The sequence below is a fragment of the Mastacembelus armatus genome, chromosome 20 (genome assembly GCF_900324485.2).
Source record: "Mastacembelus armatus chromosome 20, fMasArm1.2, whole genome shotgun sequence".
Lineage (NCBI taxonomy): Eukaryota > Metazoa > Chordata > Actinopteri > Synbranchiformes > Mastacembelidae > Mastacembelus > Mastacembelus armatus.
Genome location: NC_046652.1, coordinates 9,866,586 through 9,883,898, shown reverse-complemented (window position 1 = coordinate 9,883,898; position 17,313 = coordinate 9,866,586). Strand labels below are relative to the sequence as shown.

The 17,313-nt window shown below is 37.8% G+C and overlaps 1 protein-coding gene across 1 annotated transcript in view; it reads left to right on the top strand.

Annotated features, from left to right (window-relative positions):
• Positions 1-17,313, top strand: part of ptprn2 (protein tyrosine phosphatase receptor type N2) — a 125,601-nt gene that overhangs the window by 17,067 nt on the left and 91,221 nt on the right. Inside the window, exons 3-4 of the mRNA XM_026292338.2 lie at positions 7,324-7,437; positions 15,287-15,531. Of these exons, the coding sequence (XP_026148123.1) occupies positions 7,324-7,437; positions 15,287-15,531 (359 nt within the window). The remainder of the gene's footprint in view (positions 1-7,323; positions 7,438-15,286; positions 15,532-17,313) is intronic.

Genomic DNA, 17,313 nt, shown 5'->3' with positions numbered 1-17,313 from the left:
TAGACACTGCACATTCGAAAAATATCAAATGAAATGTTTTAAAGATATTACAGGGTTCAACAAAACAAATAAATCATAACTGTTATTATAGATTAAAATATAACAATAAAGCAGCTGTCCTGATGAAAAAAGGCGTGGGTCCTCAATAGCTTCAAGTTGTGGGATGTAGGTCAAGCAATGAGTCTATGTATGTTTCCTTTGATGTTTATGTGAAATTTTTATACTGGGGACAAATTGATCCCCAAAGCACTCAGACTGCTGATACAAAGTTTGGTTTTGAGTATCATTAATAACATGATGTTCAACCAAGCCTTTGCAATTATGACAAATCGGAGGATCACTCATTTGGTTCTACCCTCATTGCATCGCCAATTTGTGACCTCTGTATCCTGTTATCATGCTTCAACTCTCAAACCACCACCCACTCATGCTACACAGGACATGAAAACAAGCCCACACTTTGTGCTCATGCTAACAGACATTCAGTGGAAAAATATCACATCTTAAATTAAAAATAATAAGTAGTTTAGTTGTGAGCCTTGGACTGGCAACCTTTGCATTTTAGTTGTCTTTTGCTTATAGTGTAGTCTGTTAATCCACAGCTGCTATGATTAACACTTTGTAAGTCTGAGTTAATGTCACATTTGTAACATATGCTATTTCCAGAAAGTGAAAGAAGGGATGAGGATACAGGAGACAGGAGAGTGCAGGGAGACGCTCAGGATGCAGCAGTGGAGACATAAAGCCTTCTTGCACTGCATGGTCATGGCAGGATAATAGTTGCATTTTGCTGCCCCACTGTTCTTCATAACAGGTGCACACTGAAGACAGGCCCTTAGTGACCGTGCATTATTCTGACTGTGGAGGCAGAAAAATGCTGTGTCTGTAGGGGCTTAATATCGTGTGAAAAGGGGATCGTCAGCTTAGAGGCGAAGGAGTTTGACATTTTGATGACATGTTATTTCTTTAGCTCATCATCAGAGTTTCTCCTCCAACACACTAAGAGGAGAACATAGAATACAATATTTGGTGAAGTATAAATTGTGGATTTTTATTATTTCATACAAATATATATTTAATTGTTTTTGAGAAGAAAAAAGTCAAATGGCCTGTGTTCTTCATAAATGAGCACTGTGGGTAATGTGCCTTTCCTGCTTGTCTAGAAGTGACAGGAGGAGAGATGAGGAGAGAGAAAGAGAGCACAGACTGAACATGTAGGCAAAATGTAGTAAATCACTATGCCACAGTTCTGATTTGATTGTTTATTTTATCTTAACTGGTTTGTTGAGTGTTAATTATAATGGTGTTTTGGTCTTTTGTTTTCCTGTTGGACCTGCAATTTTTGAAGTTGAGCTTGTTTGGAGGAGATTAACTCTGGTAATGTAGTTACTAACGTACGTTAGTTCAACTGCACATTGTGCTCACTGACAGGTCATCCTGTATGTCACATGCAGATTTCCTACTGGAGAAATACAGCACTATTTATAGCTATCTTAGCAAAGTCGCTGTGCCACAATTTCAACGTACAAGATGCAGACACAGCAGAGTGTGTTTGACTGGGAGAAGATTAGGCTTCTATTCGCCTATTATGCTTTTTATCTATACTGCTGGCAGGTTAGAAGTAGATCTACCTTTTGTGTGATCGCTTCAGATTGCATCTTTGTTTGACAGGGTGTTTGAGCTATTTGCATTATTGACTCGACTGGATTAAGAACTGATTCTTAATTTTAAAATGATTTTCTTTTTGGTGATGATGTTAATAATTACATAGTTATTGCTGTGTTTATGAAAACCATGAATCAATATCACATTAAGGTGTTCATGATTATAACAGTTTATCAAAGAGCATTTCTATTAATATTTTAATATCCTAAAATCAGAAGAAAAACAAAAATAGAATTGTTGCATCTATTTCCTATTTTATTCAAATACAAATACAAACAATTTTTCTGCCTCAGCAAAAACAGGTCCAAGTACAATACTAAATACTCTGCACACCCTTTCCATTCATCCTATTACATGAACACACTGCTTGAATCGATGATCATAATCGTTTACGTGTTGCACAGCAGCTATACTTGGACTTAAATCATGTAATGAGCAGGATTAGCAAAAACCCCACTAATACTGTTTCATATTTCAGATGTGAGTTATATTTCACACCAGTAGTATAAACTAATTGTGATTAGACCTGGTGCAAAGAATTTTTTTTTGTGTGCCCCCAGCCAAATAGGAGTGCACACACACGCACACACACACTCCAGAGAGATGCAAAGCAGACAAGAGGCTCACCATGCAATTCCTATCTGGCAAAAGAGCCTTTGATTGGCACCACTGACAGCGTCCAAAGTACCATCAGCGCTACTCTAGTCGGCTGATCTCAGATCAAACCACCACATACAGTGCTGACGACCTCTGGACCTGGTGCACAGCACCAGTGTCATCAACAATTACTCCAATGAGTCACGCTGGATGCCACAAACCTCAAGCCTCTACTCCTTGAATGAAGACAGCTGTTGAAATCTAAACTGGGCTGGCATCTTTGTTTGGTTTGGTGTAAATAAATAGTCATAGTTAAGGGTCAGCTGAACGGCAACATACCAGGATCTTTGTCTAAAAAGAGCTGTAAATGTAAAGGATGTAATGGTGCTTAAAGTGTGATTAGAAAGATGAAGGAGAAACAGAAAGCAGATGTAACTATACTTAGGCATAGCCCATCACCAATACATATTCCGTGTCAGTATATCACTACATTGCTATAGGTTTTGATTAATTTCTGCCTAGTGTCAAAATCAATTACGACATCCTTAAAGCTTGCTTGAGTAATCCATTGTAGTAAACAGAAGCTCTGCATAAATGTTTCTCATATTATATATATTATAATTTTATCAGTCTGGGCTTAAAACAAAATGTTTGACATTTTGGGAAATAGCTTTATTCAATTTCTTGCTGAGATACAAGGTACAAACAGCAGCTGCTTAGTTTAGCATAAAGATTGTAAATATGGGTGGTTGGTGGTCCAAAGGTAACAAAATTCACAGACTATACCATACTACATAAACCACAACTTATATTTACACTGTGGTTTTTGCAGAGATATAACAAATGAGATATAATTTGTTAATTACTGAGTGGGTTGTATTAAATTTACTCAAATTTACTGATATTTGTGTTTTTGTATAAAAAAAGCAAATATTATAATAAAAAAAGATAAAATTACTGACACTTCAAAGTAAAAACACCCAGAGGATGATAGGAGGGTCATGGTGGGTGTGGAGACATTATTCTGTCCTGCGACAATATGGTGCCGGATCATTTCACCTTTTCACCATTGCTTTTGTTTTGTTTTTTTGTTTTTTTTAAATCTAACTTTCGCCCAAGGAGCAGCGCTCACATTACTTTCATACAGCAGGTACTATAATTACAGGCGGTATGCTCAGTAAAGTTAGATATAAAGAGGCAAAGAAGACTAATGGTAGATTAATGTCAAACCTAATGTGCAAGTAATGAGATATTATTTAGTTGCCTCATAACCCTCCCCTCGTGCTCAGTCTACGCTCTCCATCGGGCTCCTGATGAGCAGCAGCCACCACACAGAGGATGAGTGGGAGTATCTAGGTCTGCCACTTCGACTCTTCCTCACATCCCTGAAGGCGTAACCTGGTTTATTCTGGGCTGGGCCAACCATGCTCTTCTTCACCCAAGCTGTTGCCATGCGAGTTGGCAGAGAAAAGGGAAGGGTTGTGAAAGCATCATCATTTCCTATATGGCTGACTGTCATTTACAATGGATAGAAAAAAAATCCCTTTTATGGTTTTAGATTGAACATGTAGATCTGGTAAAAACAGACCCCTACAGTTCGGTTTAATTTAATTTTGTATATTGATTCCAAAATTTGTGTTTTCATTGCTTGTAGGTGTGAATGTGAGCATGACTGTTTGTCTGTGTGTCAGTCCTGTGATAGACTTTCAATCTATCCAGGGTGTATCCCGCCTCTTTCCCAGTGTGAGCTGGGATTGACTCCAGCTCCCCATGTTACTCTACAGGATACTCAGTATGGATGGATGGATGGATGGATGGATGGATGGAGAGATGTTTGCAAGTGTTTAACCCCCTAATAGGAAACACCAACCTATGTCCTCGCTGGTGGAGTCAGGCTGTTTGCAGAAACTCTCTTCACATGAATTTTACAGAGATAATGTCAGCAGAATTTTTAGGAGGTCTTTAATTGCACATATTCATTATCGTCCATTAACATAACTCCTGGATATCTTGAGTGTTTTCTATGAAAAAAACCAAGAAATAATCCGTACTTTTGACTGAATTTGAAAAAGGCTGATTAAAAACCTGTAAACACAAGGCTACAACTCCTGGCTTAATGACTTGTAAAGAATGAACACATTTGCAGACCTGTACTTTGTTTTTTTAAATTTTTTATTTATTTATTTAAATTACTTTTACTTTAAAGTGAAATTAAATCTTTTTATTCATGTTCATGGGACAATATAAATATCTCCAAGTATCTTTATAGGGTAATGATACTTCTGAATAAATAAAGAATCATATTTATGTTCATTTTGTTCTTTTATTGTAGATACTATTGAATATGTAGTTCAGTGACTATCTTCCTTAATAGAATAACCCTCTGAACCTCTGCTGTCATATTTTGTTTCGGAACAAACCATTTCCATCTTCAGGGGGAAACTAGAGGCCCTTTTAAACGGCTATATTACTAACCAGAGGCTGGTAATGTGTTTTAATTGGATTCAGTGCTCTAGTATCTGTGGCTTGCTGGTTTAATAAGATAAGCTAAAGTACAGTGGATACATGTTTATCTGGGCACACTTTATGTTGATATTGAACCAACAGTGTTTTATTGATTAGTGGTTGTCTTGCCTCAACTTTGGCCAATATTGGCTGACACATCCACACAGTATTTTAGATTTAAATGATTTAGATGATGCTTCTATTGATTGACGCTTGCACCAAGTGCAAATGCAGCATAAACTCTTTAAGTATCAACCACAAATCAATAATCACAAACAATCTGCAGGGGCAGAGAAAGAGCACCAAAGCAGTGTAAAAGTGCAAATTAAAAAATAACCAAAATTAGGTGTAAAGTCAAATTTGAGATGTAAATTGATAAATATGCATATCACATTCTGATCACTTCAGCTTTTGTTCCTCTTTCTTTCCTTTTTAGTAGTCTGCAACTAGACAGTCTTGTTATATTGATTTGGACCTTTTCATTTTCATGGCATGAGTTGCAGAGCTACTATGCCTGTTTCAATATGTCTTAATTTGTCTCCTCGGTCCATCCTCCCCTCCCCTCTAAGGTACAGTCTAGTAAGAATGCTTTGCTGACAGCTTTAGTGGTTGCTCCTGTTATACCACAGCATTAGCTTTCACAGTGTAAATAGCTTTAGCAGCAGCTGATTCTGTCTGTTACAGTGGGAGCAGCAGAGACAGTGTCAGGAGCAGAGCTCTTTAGCTTTTTTGGCTTAATATCTTCTGTTTTATTCCTGTCAACATGCTATTTACTCAGACATAGCTGCTACTTATGGATACTGTTACTGATTTGTAGGACTGTACATCTAAAGGCTGATTAATAAAATAATTATATGGCCTTTTTGTTAAGTATTACATTCATTAAGGTTATTTAGCATTGTATTTTCTTTTTAGTCGTTGCAGTGTAACAGCCCTCTGGCATTGCCGTGGCCTGTAGGCTTGTTTCTTGCCTTGTTGTTGTTTCTCTTCAGATCCTTTTGAGGCAGAGATTGTATCAGTGCAACTGGATGCATGAATGGCTTTTGCTTCATTGCTACGACACCCACACAAGTTATGCTTGGTTATGTTGTTCTTGTCTTTTAATATAATTACATTGCTTAATGTAATGTAATGTACATTAATGTATTATAATACATTACACATTCACACATCCACCTGTAAACACTGAGCATTTCATACTTTTGATTCTTCTTATTATTATTATTAGGCCTATGGATTTTGTTATTTATGGAAAAAAATGCATTGTTTGATCTTCTCAAAACAACCATGTGCATTTCTCTGTTGCCATGACCTTCGTGCTGGAAAGAGGAACAAATTGATCTTTTGTCTGCCCAATATTGGATTAATAATAATATTTAGCTCTGCTTGATTCCCATCAGATCTATAGGTGTCTTGCACTAATGCTGCATGTTATCTTCTGACATACTTTAGGAAATATTCTGATGTTTTGCTGTACTGCATTTCTGTGTTATCTTTCGATTTGGTCAACCATCCATCTAAATGAACGTATGTTTGCTTAGCCTGCTTTAAGTCCAGTGAAATTTATTCATACAGTACATTTAAAGACATTTAATTATCCTTTAATCCATTTACCCCCATTATAGCATTATAATTGATTTTTTTTTTTTTAACTCCTGCTCTGGACATACTCCTACATCAAAATGTAACATCACAGGGAAGGTTGCAAGATGTTGATCACAAATTTGGACTCATCTATTTTTAGATCATCGGTGTAAAAATGGCATCCAAGCATGTAATGGACATCAGTGTTTGTGTATTCAACGTTGCCCAATGTGTCTGTGAGCATCAGTCGTACCGCTGATGTTTGCTGTCACTGTCCAACATCTTGAGGCTAATTAATGGGATGCTGTGGCGCATGACAAAGTGTTGATTCGCATCATTAGGTCCCATCTAATCACAGTATCATACTCTTACATCGTAGTATGTGTGATTGCACACGTGCAGACACACAGGAGACGTAGCTTAGCTCAAATCTGAAGAATTTATCTCCTGAGATCTTCTGGAAGGTGGACTTTGATTAAGTGAGTTTAGCTAACAAAGAAGCATGAATTTATACCTTCACCTGAGAAAAGGTGACAACATCAGTCATTCATATCCCAGGTGTTACATCTGCACACTGCTTTCTGACCCCCTGAGCCTCAGCATCCTTCAGAGGTCTAAACCAGCCACTGAATTATGGGCCTGATATGGATAGTGGTGTGGGTTGCTTAGCAACCTGTATTGAGTGAGGCAGGAGGCCCGCTGATAGGGAGATTACCAGGGTCCAAGATAAAATCCTTTCACCACGACTGCCCGCTTATCTGGGTGGGAAAAATGGCTGCCATTAGCTCCCCCATACAAGAAGTTAGTCTAATGTCGACACTGCAGGTGCCACACAGTTTACCAGAGCTGCAAAGGTGTGTGAGAAAATTTTTTTTTTTTTTTTTTTTTTTATGCGTGTCTGTCACTTTGCGCTAAAAGCATATCCTTCATTATTCTGTATATATAATATTTTTGTCTTTAATTTTATTGTAGATGGACTGTTTGGAAGGTGCCAGCAGTTGGCTGATGCAGATCTGCACACGTATGATATTTCTTCCTCTGCTCTGCAACGCCTCAGGACCCTCCTACAGAAACTGGCTCACAAAGGTACATAATGTCTGCTTGTCTGTCTGTCCAAGTGCCTTCCTTTTTCAATTCAGCAGTCAGCAGTCATCTGTCAACTGCTGTTATGTGACGCAAGCCAAATAAGCCACGCGGTCTCTTTGACTAGCATAGTAGTACACCAGTGAACTAGAACTAGTCATTTGACTCACATGGGACAATTGTTTTGCCATCATCACCTAACTCCAGCAGCCAATCTAATTTGCTTGCATGCTGGTAAAACATGTAGAGCTAATTTTGTGGATGAGTAACCGAGGTGTTCTGTGTAATCACATCAGACAGTCTCTCCTACTCCATCTATGGCAGCAGCTAATGTGCTTGTTATAATGTGTTACATCTTTAGAGGGAACAGGGGATCCACAAAAAGATGATTTTTACAGCTGATGTAACTATTTAGTGAGTTGTGAAAAAACTAAAAGCAGGAATTTAGCAGTTAGAGGCTCCGGTTTCCAAACAGGAGCAATGTTGAGTTTCTTTTTCCGAACACATATTTTAAGAGTCTCATCAGCACATTTAATCAATTCTGTCATGTAAATATGCCTCACTTGATATTCATGTCATGAAGTGGCTGTGGAGAAAAGAGCCTTCTCTCAGTGATAGTTGTTACAGTTTGAACACCTGATAGATATGACTGGCATCTCTTGGTATTTCCACTTATTTATTCATAAGTGCTGCTGATGGCTCTGCTTCGTCTGTTTCAACACATAACTTATGGCCACTGTGATATGGCACCAGTTCAAGAAAAAAATTACTTGAATATTATATGTTGAATGAATGATAACTCTGCATTTGATGGCTTCTTAATTTCTTAGTACAAGTTTCCTGGAAATAAATAAGGTGTTGTTATGAATTCATTACACCTAATTGTGCTTCTTACAGAGCATGTGCATTTTCTACACACATTTAGCAGCCTGTAGCTGCAGCTTTGAGTCACAAGGGGGCAGTAGACACCTTTCCAGAGACTGTGACCACAAACATGAGCCCTTCAAACATAATTGACTTTGCGGGCCACTCTGAGCTTAATATCTTTTAACAGGCGTGAACCAGTGTTGAAAATTATTAAGAGTAAGCAGTCAGCCAGAGTAAGTCCAAAAAAAAAAAGAGAAGGAAAAAAGCCGCAATGAATGTTTAGCCAGGCGAGACCACCCATTTATTCTAATTAATGATTAGAAATAAACAAATGAGAGTGACGAGGATGAGAAGAGATTCAGTGTGTAATTTTTTCCTGCATCATTTTAAGAGGTGTTTAATTCTTTAGATGATTTTTATCATGAGACTTGCTCTCTGACCTTGTTTGTTGACACCCGTTTACAGACTCCACAGACATTAAATCATCACTTTAATCATTTCCCCCTTTTTCTGTCTTGTGGAATCACATCCACAGAGCAGAGCATTATCTTTGGCTGAGACCACAATGTCTGTTAATGCTTTTTGTCATGTTATTCTTATCACCTAAACAGCTGCTAAAGTGTCATCTTTGAGAAGTGGAGGACACGTTTTGAGCCCAGACAGGGTTATTGAGATGATTGTACTGTAACCTAAATAGAGGAGATGAAGAAGGGGAAAAGGCAGCGAACATCAATGGAATCGATTTACAATCCTCTTTATCTTGCATCAGAGATGCAACCAGAAATCACACAATCTTAGCTCACAGCACAACACCAGATCGCAACAGTCAGATCAATAGAAACTGACCCTTGTACAAAAGAGGGTGGGTTATGTGGGCATGTCCCCATTGACAGAGCACATTGTCTGATATTAAATTTTCACTATAATAACTTTTGAATACAAGGCACTGCCATTCAGCTGAAAATGACTTTTATATTACACAGCTCCCATAGCCAAGGAGCTTTAGTATTCACCACATTGACTGCACATTGCATAGCCAGACTGCTGTCATATTGTTTTGGAATTATAATCACTCTGCTGAATATCTGTGTGTTTGTGCAGACTGGGACTGTATGGAGATACACACAGGGGCTAATTCAGTAACTCCAGTAAATGAATTTAATGTACAATATATTAAGATGATCATAGCTTAGGAGCTGTAACTAGGCACATCAGCTGTGCCAATCTTTGGAGTAGCAATACTCTGCATAATAAGGATTGTGTGTTTTTTTTTTTTTTTTTTACTTTTACAAAAACCAAGAACGCAACTGTGTCTTTATCTAAAGGCAAGCAGCAAATGTTAGTAATAAACAAGCTTAGCATTATTCCAAAGGCAAGAGGCAAGACATTAACTTAGCTAAGTGCAATTTTTGGTTGGCTTGCAGGCTTTGTTACCTTTTCAGGACAAGAACATCCGCCCCGTGGGAGTAATTTTCTTTGCCTTTATTTCACAGTGGGTTGTGCAAAGGCAGACAGGAAATGTGGAAAGATAAATAGAGGGGGAGATATGCAATACAGCAGACTTTACGAATATGTGCCATGTGCTGTAACCACTCTTTATTTGGTTTGGGGAAGTATATGCTCTAAATAGCTTTACATTTCCCAAACTGTTACTCATCTTCAGATCCTTTTCTCTTGTAAAGGGTAAACATTTAAAAATAAGATTAACAAACATAAATGCAACCACTGTATTGTGTGTGTTTTCTTCATAGAAGGCATCCAAAACAGCTGAGGGTTATAATAGAAATAATATAATTCTGATTATTTGAATCTCTTACACAGTGTTGCCAAAAGGTCAGGTCTTGTCGGGCGTTCCCAGTGTACAGTGGCCAGTACCAAAAAGTGGCCCGAGGTAGGACAACAGGGTCATGGGTGTCCAAGGCTCACTCATGGGCATGGTCCTATCCTGCAGAAGAGCTTTTGTGGCGCAGCCTGATGAAAAGCTTAATGTTAGCAATGACAGGTGCATTGCAGTTTGCTGTGTATAGGGGACTGTGTAGCTGCAGACAGGTCAGGTGAACTGAAATGTTGTGGCTGATCAGTGCATGTTCTATTCTGAAGGATTTTGAGTGAAGCTCGTCCTTCTCACCAATCAGGCAAGGCCAGTATCTGAGGTGGGAACCCTCTCTGATAAGGTTAGGTCATGTTAATGTATAAAGTCTCAATAGATGTCAGCAGAACAATGGTATTAGCTGACACTGCATACATAGTGAAGATGGGAAAAACAAACTTTGCCACAAAGTTTAGTTTCCATTAAGAATTTTTTTTCAGCAGATGGAGGGAGTTGAGAGAGAAGATGACTTTCCAAATGGATTCAGTTTTGGCATTTTTATGCTTTTTAGCTTTGTCTGCTTTGTTGTAATCTTATTTATTGTAATTTCATAACAATTAATATCTGAATGGCTGGGCGCAGCATGATTTGAGTCCCATGCTACTGCTGCTTGAATCCCAGAATTCACATATTGTAGCTTTAACTGTGCATGAAGCTTATTTTTTGCAGAGTCATGTTAATCTCTGATACATGTTGTATTTGTACATTTTGTTTATTTCAAAATTATAGTGGAGATCTTAAAATTCTTTGAAGAACAAGAACAAGCTCACTCAAACTGGTGGAAAAAGATGAAAAAAAGCAAAATGATAAGTACTGATTTTTTTTTTTTTTTTTTTTAGTGTACAACTGTTTAATTTAAGCAGCATATTGGATTGACACATTTCAACAGACTAATTATGAGGAACTTGCTGCTAAATTATTCACGCTCTCTTCTATTAATGGATTTAAAATCAGTTGGTGTACAGAAGTAAAGGAAAGGGGTAAATCTGCATTTCAAAAACACCAGATGAAACAACAAGACATGTAGAGGGAGTCCTAACTAATAGGCTTTGAATATTTAGAAGCCCCCCCCTCTCTCTTTTTCTCTTTGTCACAGAAAACCAGAAGAGAAGAGGCCAGAAATATCTTGCTTGTTTGAAAGCTGTTGTGCTAATGGCAAACCATTAATTTACTGAGGCGTTTGCCTGAGATGTAATATTGTCCTTAACAGGCAAAAATCACAGTACTTGGTGATAGAACCTGCACTTTCTGACTGACATTTAGCTCCTCAGTGTCAGGATAATCAATTGAAAGATTGACTGAGGAATCCAACCATAAGGGCCCCACCACTTTTTTTTTTTTTTCTGACTTTTTTTTTTCTCCCAAAATGACTCATTTTTATTCTGTAATTTGTGCCAGCATCCCTTTTCCCTCTTGTGTGCCCATCACAGGCACAGAAAACATGGTATGTATGGAAATGAGTGCATCCCTCAGGTGACAGAGGGGATAGAGATGTCACAGTCAATGAAGCCAGCCTCATTGTATTGTGGCAACATCACACGTTTATTCTGAACCCATTTAGTCAGCTGCAGCTAACTGCCTGTACCATATGGATCCTTCTGGACTGAAGCCAGGTCTGATGTTGCCATTTTGACTGATGATAGCATAAATGATTATCACTGTGCTAAAATATAGCACGTATATGCAACACTGGGTAAGCCATGAATAGTTAACTGTCACCATTGTCACCGAGCTGTATTCCAGAAAAATGACGCTGCTTTGTGGTAAACCCAGCGCTGCCAAGAATGACTGCAGGCATCTGTAGCTGCTCTGCATTGCTCAGATCCTCATCTGGTGCTTATGAATATCTATGAGAATCCACAGTGTCTGTGGGTGAGAAACTTGGTGACTGAAGACACTTTCTGTCATTGATGCATTCATTTGTTTTTCACATATTCCTATTCCTCATACCTAATTTGTTTATTGTTATTAAACATGTGCACATCATTAAAAGCAGCATTGTTTAATGAAAGGTTAGGTATGTAGTAGCTTGGAATTTAAGCCTGCACCACAATGTAATTGCTTCTTTCTAAGTAAAATATGCATCTGCATAATGGACGTGTCATCAGTGAACATCTTGGCTCCTTAAAAAACTGTAATATTGTTGGGATTTCTATGTGCTTTGCCAATGGAATGCTATGCGTCTTCGCTCACTGGGACAAGGGCCATATTTTGGGTATCTTTTTTGCTTGGGTAGCTCCATCTGGTCTTGGCACCACTGTGCTTTGCCCCTGCCCAGGAGTTCTGCATCCCAACTATGTGTTGGCAATTAGCAGTGATGTTGGCAAGGCATTGCGCAGTGTGACATTCTCCCTGGGCTTGTTGACTGCCTGTGGTGTATGTGTTTGTGGACATGTCTCTGTGTATATGTGTGCACTAGTGACACTGGTCATGGCTTCTTTTTTTGCATGTCACAATTTAAGACCTCCTCCACTGTTCTGATTCATCCTTTGTTATACGTTCTGATGATTACCCTGAAATAAACAGATACAGCTACCAATTTCAGGAGCAATGTGCCGAAGCAATGTTTTTATCAAGAATTACATTTTTTTTTAATTGAAAAGTACAGTCAAGTATGTAGTGCAGTCATCCTTTGCCTACAGCCATTTGGTGTGATGACTGTTGTATTAGCCACCAAACTTATATATAAATCTAATATGATTCTACAATTTGTATATATTACTACTGTTATGAGTTTTTTGTGTCCCATCGAGTAGTTTCCGAAATTTTTGTAATCTTCTATGCATCTACACTAAATTAGGATTCTGTGTGTTCACTAAAGTGATTTCTGATCAGGATATACGAAAAAGAAAAGCCTTTGACAAGTTTAAATGTTATAGAGAATTATTTAAAATACTTTTCGACAGACTAGAGCAGTTGATGTCACTCTTAGGTCACTTGATTGGACTGTTATCACTCGTCTAATGGCTCAATTTCGCATCTTATTAGACCAAAGTTATGGTTTAGAAGGTCCCTACTCACCTACTGGAAGGTTCAGTAAGATCCGCTTCAGATCAGAACAAGAGTAAACTTTATTGGCCACACAACCAAGAAACTGGACTCCAGTTCACTAAAGCTCTTTATGTACAAAATTAACATAAAAGTTTAAAAAATGAAAAAAAAAAAGGAAGATAGAAGTTAAAAAGAAAGCAAAATAGAAAAGACTAGAAATTAGAAGAAGATTCTTATGAATATTTTTATATATACAATAGATACAATATGTGAACTAGTGTAAATAGGAGGGCAAGGATTTAACTATAACTGTAAGACATACATTGTTGTGGTTACAGTTATAGATGTAGTATAGTAAAAGATTACACACTCATTTAGATACCGTCTAATTTTTCAGAATCCTCTAGAAAATTAATTTTTAAATTTTAAATGTTCTTGTTCCTAACTGATAGGACTCAGAGTGTCTTTTTTAAAAAGGCACCATCTGCCCCTACTGCCCGACACTATGGAGTCCCAAAGGATCAGTACTGGGCCCTCTTTTCCAGTAATAATAATGTAAAACAAAAATAGTTTTTCAAATAATAGCATGTTAGCAATGCCACCTTCAGTCAGTTTGTATGGATAGTACTAGCTACATCAAAGTGCAGTTATGGACAGTGGATATTTAGATTATTTAGGTAAATACTGTTTTACTAAACCACTGCAACAGCAGCTATTAAAAAATGAATCTGACAGCAGGCTAACCCCAAAACTAGAGCTGTATGGAGAGTTAAGGGACTTGGACTTTCAAGCTGTAACATAGTAGTAGTGTGAGGTCAATATGCCAATAATCTCTCTGTAATAATACATGTGAACCACTGGGATCCTGTGTGTGTCCATTTGAATGTAAGTGATATTAAACCACAAGTAAGCAGTTGTAGCAAAACTAATATTGCAAAACTGCTAGTTATGTTTTTGTATTTAAATCTTATTTTTCATGGCCTTTGGTCAGATTTTCAAGTTTTAATGATTGTGAAGCTTACCATGTAACATTGTTTTTAAATTGGTTAAATTGTTTATACCATTTTATCTGTTTATTTCTGGTATCTGATTTCTTTGTTCTCCCCACTCTGAGTCATGCTGGAAATGAGACCAATTCTCAATCTGTTGCAGTTCAACAAATTGATGTTGGGTGGCAACCATGGGATGGGGGAGCATTCTTCAAGGGTGTGTGCTGTGATCAGGAGCTTTCTGGTCATAGGCCAGTACCGATGGGCTCGTCTGCTGAGTGGGATCATCTGGACATATTTTTCATTGGGGTGGTTGTTACTATTCATGGTGGCCCAGCTGTGTCTACAACAGCATCCTATGTTGTGAAATGGGCTGTGTTTCAGTGGGTTTTTATCATAGGTATGATATGCAGTAGTAGTGCTATGTATGCTTGCCATGCCCCTGTTGAACAGAGCAGGTCCTCCAGGGGTTTTGTCTTGCAAAACTGCAATGTCTTTGGCTGTGATGCTTGCCGAGAGAGTGAGTGCTGTCTCTACTGTATTCTCTCCATCTACCCTGCATGTTTGCAGATCCAGGAGGAATGTATTGTGGAAGTGTTCATCGTAATCTGGTTTACACTCCTAAGAGATTCACCAGCTCTTTCAGATCCAGAGTAGGACTACCCCCCTCTTATCAGACTGGGTTGTTTGCCCAGTGAGGCAGTGATATTTGCACTGGCTACCAATTCCCCACAAAATATATTTACAATTTCTTCTGCTAATTTATTTTATAAATTACTTAGTGATATTATGCCAAGATACATTTCAGATCTTTGAAGCTTCTTCCCGATGACCTTAAATGGCTGTGTAGCTGATCTTCTTTTATCTTTGTCTGTGTTTTAATTAATTAAATGTTTTTATTTTCATTTTAACAATTCTTTATCTCATTTGATCTTATATTGAATTTTTTATATTGTTTGTTTATTGTTTTAATGTTATGAATGCTTTTCTTTGCCTGTGTAAATAAAGCTCATTGAATTACCTCTGGTTTTGAAATGTGCTGTATCAATAAAGCTACCTTAACGTGGCTACAAGACTCTGAACCATGATCATGATGCTGAAGTGTGTAATTTCAACCTGACTTTTTTGTTTCTAGGTTTGACATGGCAGGATGACATCACTCAGCAGGTGATATCTAGAGAGCTCTCCAAGTTGAGGAATGTCCCCCTCCGCAATAAGGTCACATCATTAAATCCATTGACTGCCTACAGCAGCTCCAAAGACAGGAAACTGAGGCCTACAAAAGCAGAGCTGAACAGAAACTTTCAGCAGTACTTGTCAAATCTGGGTTTCCTACCGCAAACTGCAGTAGATGGACAACCAGACAGAGACACTGTTCAGGTAAGACACTGTAGACCTGTAGTACTTCCTGTGATTTGAGTGGAAAGCTGTGATAAATACAAAAAACCTATGCAGGCTAGTAATATTATTTTTACAAGTAAAAGAGGCATTTTGGCATTTTACACGGATTTTATTGTCTCATTATGAGGAGCACTATGCAGCCTGTGAAAATAGTTGCATAATAGAATGCATAATAATAATAAATTGTAAGTATATAGCAAGGAGTGTTGAAATAAAAATTCTATCCAGTTTGATTCTGGAGGTTTACAATGATATATAGAGACTCAAATGATATCTCTACTCCTGCTGCTTAAGTTTAGAGTCTTTTATAAAAATCTATTTCTGACATGTTCCTCAACTGTAAAGAAGTAACATATTGAATTACTTGAGCAGCTTTTTAAGGCACTGTGTTTTGATGTTATATGATAACTGTTTTTTCTAACTGTATTCTAACTAGAGATGAAGCATTTATGTAAGAAATTCAAAATATTGATCCATGCTGCACAAGAAAATGAAAAAGACAAAATTCACATGGTTCAAATATGCTAATTATGCTCTTCCTGCTCTTTTTTTAAAAGTTTTTTTAAAGTTTATCTGTCCCTGCTTGGCTTTTGTTTCTCATTTTCTGTCTTGTTTGTCTGTCTCTCTCCCACTGTGCAGAAAACATTATACATAAAGATCCTTTGTCACCTCTTTACATTATTCAACCCTCATATTTAGGGTGGAAAGTCAGCTTTGTGTTATATGTACTGTGCGTGCTCCATAGCTGAGCTGCTTCCTGCTGCTGCGTCAGTGCAGCCATAATGCAAAGTTGAAGAGTTCATGACCTTCCTTATTGTAGAGATGAGGTCTTTTGTTGTGTAGCGTGATGGAAAAAGGCAAACGTGTTTAGCGTGAATGGTAGAGCTGCCCTGTCTTGCTGTGCTAATGTCATTATGGCCTCACAGTATGCTGGGCTCGGAAAGACTGACATTTTCTCTATACATATTTGAAAGATATAAAATGGCACCAGGAGAGATAGAGATTGTATTAGTGCAGCAGTGACATGGATAATAATACTGCTCAGGGGCTCAGATATATAATATATGTTGAAATGAAGCGTGGGTCTGTATGATTCAGACAAGAAGACTGATTTCTCTTCTTGACGCAGAGAAAAAAGAACAAAATCACATATTTCAGTGCCAGTATTAACACCAACTACAACACCAGATGGTAAAAAAAATCCTCTAAATTCCTGTGGACCACTGAACTGAAATGTAAATTCATAATTCATAATGTGTCATATAGAAACTCACATGGCTAACCTTGAAATCAGATAGCTCATTATTTTAGATAAGGGATTACTACTGCAGTACTTCTTTGACTGAGGAGATGAGCTTTTAAAGGGTGCTGCATGTTGTGGATGTGCATGAATTTACTTTTTGAGTGACACTATCTCATCTATAATTTCCATAATGCAATTTCCAGGGGCAGTTGTCTTTGATATAGAATGTCTCTTCATATCCTGCCCTGTCTGTTTGAGACAAGGTTGCTTCTCCTTTTATACATTTAACGCTCTAAAGGGAAAACACACTGTAACGGAGCTGAAGCTAGGTGGAAGATTGATCACAGCAATGCTGTCGCTTCAACTTTGCAAAAATTAACAAAACAGGTCTAACAGGACTAATATGAGTGAATATGGGTTTTAGAGGATTGTTAAGGGTATTTAGGCACAGCAGTCCTTTAGTTATGCTAATATGCTGATGTAGGTATAATCTTTACTCTGTTTGCCACCTCAGTGTA